The sequence below is a fragment of the Manihot esculenta genome, chromosome 14, assembly GCF_001659605.2.
Source record: "Manihot esculenta cultivar AM560-2 chromosome 14, M.esculenta_v8, whole genome shotgun sequence".
In the NCBI taxonomy this organism is placed as follows: Eukaryota; Viridiplantae; Streptophyta; class Magnoliopsida; order Malpighiales; family Euphorbiaceae; genus Manihot; species Manihot esculenta.
Genome location: NC_035174.2, coordinates 8,779,062 through 8,782,379, shown reverse-complemented (window position 1 = coordinate 8,782,379; position 3,318 = coordinate 8,779,062). Strand labels below are relative to the sequence as shown.

The 3,318-nt window shown below is 33.5% G+C and overlaps 1 protein-coding gene across 1 annotated transcript; it reads left to right on the top strand.

Moving 5' to 3' along the window:
- Nucleotides 1–1,937: 1,937 nt before the first annotated feature.
- On the top strand, nt 1,938–3,058 carry LOC110631282 (zinc finger protein GIS3). The gene has a single exon (XM_021779051.2). It carries the CDS (start codon nt 2,159–2,161, stop codon nt 2,894–2,896), a length of 738 nt encoding a protein of 245 aa, XP_021634743.1. The 5' UTR covers nt 1,938–2,158; the 3' UTR covers nt 2,897–3,058.
- The last annotated feature ends 260 nt before the right edge of the window (nt 3,059–3,318 follow it).

The following is a 3,318-nucleotide window of genomic DNA, read 5'->3' as shown; positions in this document are numbered from 1 at the left end:
TTAAAATAAAAATTTTTTAAAGCAAATGTAAGATCACAATTTCCTTATATATTTCAGCTCGATGTGTTCTAGAATTATTTAAAAATAATTTTTAAAATGACCTTTTACAAAATTAAAATTAATTAATAAGATGAGAGACTTTTATTTTATTCAATAAATATTGAGTTAATAATAAAAAAATTATATTTTTTATTTATTACAATTATATTATGTAATTTTTTTATCAATTAAAATCTAACTTTTTAAAATTATTTTAATTATACTTTATTATTATTTATACTGATAAAAATTAATAAAATTATCATGTTATTTGTTAATGGTATAAATAATGATGGATATAATTGAAATAATTTTAAAAATTTAAATTTTAATTGATAAAAAAATATATAATGTAATTATAATAAAATTAAAAATATAATTTTTTTAGTCATTAACTCATAAATATTTAATTATATTTAAATTAATGACTTAAGAGTATATATAAGAAAAAAATTTATTTGAACACAGTTTATATGGATTCAAAACACGTAAACGTGTATTTTTTATGAAAAAATCACATAATAATTTTATGTTTATGTATCTTCATTTCATAATTCAGAAATATGTTCATTTAATATTTTTTTATATATGAAATCTATAATAAATAAAAAAAATACATTAAAATTATAATAAATTAATTTTATATTTAAGAACATTCTGTTAATCGAATTTTCTTTTTTTTTTATCAGTGGTATTTATTTTTGGAGCAGCAACAGATGGTCCCATTCTCCCAATGGATAGTGTCACAGTGAGTAATTAAGCGTCTGAGAGTCTACAACGTGCTTTAGAAATACTTTCAGACACTAAATAATTAAAAACTGGAGTTGCTTATGCGTTGGATTTACACAGAGAGAGAGATTGCAGGGAGAGTTGGGGCAACCTTTAAGCAGAGACATGGGCTTCACGGCGTCTTATTGGGGATCGTTCCACCACTCCTACTGCTTACTACTACAATCCATCTGCAAGGTCAAGAGCATAACCATACTACAACATTACAAAAGTAGCCAGCCACTTCCTGACACACCCAATACATTAATAATTTGTTTAAATAAAATAAAATAAAAATACAAAGTCTTTGATTAATTAATCAGTAATGTTTGTGGACAAAGACTGTCACCACCATTATAGTAGCAAGGTACGTGTCATGTACAAAGTGGTTAGGACCTGTCTATCATATGTGAGTTGAGTATTTCACTTGTATAGACTCAGCAAAACCCAGATTACTTAATATCTGAATGCCTGTGCTTTAACTTTTAACTATGTATTTTCATTAACAGTGAAGTTGTAATGAATGCGAGTGGCCCAGATCATCGTCATCAATCACTTCATTTCTGTAAAAACTTGGAGCCAAAGAACCCTCCAAGAAATATCTTTGTTCCTGTTGCTGAAGTCTTTAGATGATGACCTAGTCAACCAATTACAGCCCTCAATGAATTTCGATGCTAGCCTAGCTACTTAATCATCAAATTCAATGAATATTATTACAAAATCAACCTAAATCTTAAATTCACACAACCCTACCCTAGTTTGAAAAGTAAAAACATATCACTTAACTATTACGCTCATATTGAAATTACCCATAAAAAATTATTTAAATTTAATTTATTATACGTATCACATACGTAGAGCAGGTAAATCTTAATTACAGTGAAGTGAAAAACCCTAAATTATCCTCCCAGGAAAAGACAAAGCTAGAAACTATACAAAATAAAATTTACCATATTATGCGATGATGAAGTAATTGGAATTTTGATAGTGTAAATTTATAAAATGAAACAAAAGGGCATTCTCGCTAATTTAAAGAGAGAGAGAGAGAGACAAGTGCAAATCCTTTGGGTCCCCGAGTGTTCTTGGGTCGTGTTCCCAAATACCATCACACACTTTCTTCTCCTTGGGATGTCCGCAACCATCTCTATCTCTCTCTCTCTCTCTCTCTCTACTGTATCCCATTTTTTTTTGAAACCTTTTTTTTATTCTTTATATATACCCCACTCATGCAACATCTCCACTTCGAACTTGCATCTTCATTTTTTCCCACTTCTCCCCTCTCTCTCTCTCTCTCTCTTTCAGAAATTACTGTTTTTTTTTACTTTTTTCCGGCTTCATCTGTCTATCTAAGATGGAAGAGCTAGATTACCAAATAAAACCAACCTCTACAACCACACGTTTAAAACTCTTTGGCTTCAGTGTCTCTGAAGATGATGAACTTACAGCTGAATCCATCAAGACTTCTTCTTCTACTTCCCCAGACGCAGCTGCAACTGCCGCTGCTGCTGCTGCTTCTTCAGGTGACAGTAGAAAGTACGAGTGCCAGTACTGCTGCAGAGAATTCGCCAATTCACAAGCACTCGGTGGCCACCAGAACGCACATAAAAAAGAAAGACAGCAACTCAAGCGAGCCCAAATGCAAGCAACCCGAAACGCAGCCGCAGCTGCAGTATCCTTCGCTAGAAACCCCATGATCTCCGCCTTTGCCCCACCGCCTCATCTTTTGGCTCCGGCTGGTCAGATTGTGGTCCCGGCTGCAGCTCCTTCATGGGTTTACTTACCAAGACCAGCAGCGCCTATCCACGTCTCGCATGGATGCGTGTTTCCCAGTGGAGGTGGTGGGGGAGGGAGTGGGTTCGGTGGTGGGACTGGGAGGGGCATAGGTGGGTTGCAGTATAGTGGCGGGGCAGGAGATATGAGTTTATGTAGTGGGCTGCAACAAGTGCAGAATAGGGTCCATAATGGGCGTGTAGATGGACTTAATGGCCCTACGTCGTTGAGTAGGTTCTCGAAGGGCGACGGCGGACCTACTTTTGATGAAGCATTGGGCTTGGACTTGCATCTTAGTCTTGCTCCAGCCGGGCCGTGACGGTGACTTTCTTCTCCGGCGCTTACCTCGTCTTCTGTACATTTTTCACATTTTATTTATTTATTTCTTCTTCTTCTTTCGTGGAAGTGATGATTTGTTTCACTATCTCACAATTTTTCCCCTTTTTTTTTCCCCCTTTACTATTTAACCTTTTTCCAACTAGATTTTTCACTTATATATATATATATAACTACCTTTCAATTTGATTGAACTAAAATTTTATGGCTAAATTTAAGAAGCCTACCATTAAGAGATTCTGCGCATAACAACGTATGATTTTAATTTATTTATAAAAATAACGATAAATATTTCATATGATAGAGTCAGATTAACTGAAATTAACCATAACCAGATCCTTTTTTATTTTTTTGCAATTTAAAAGATTTTCATTGTAATTTAAAGCATGTGGTTTCTTATCATTA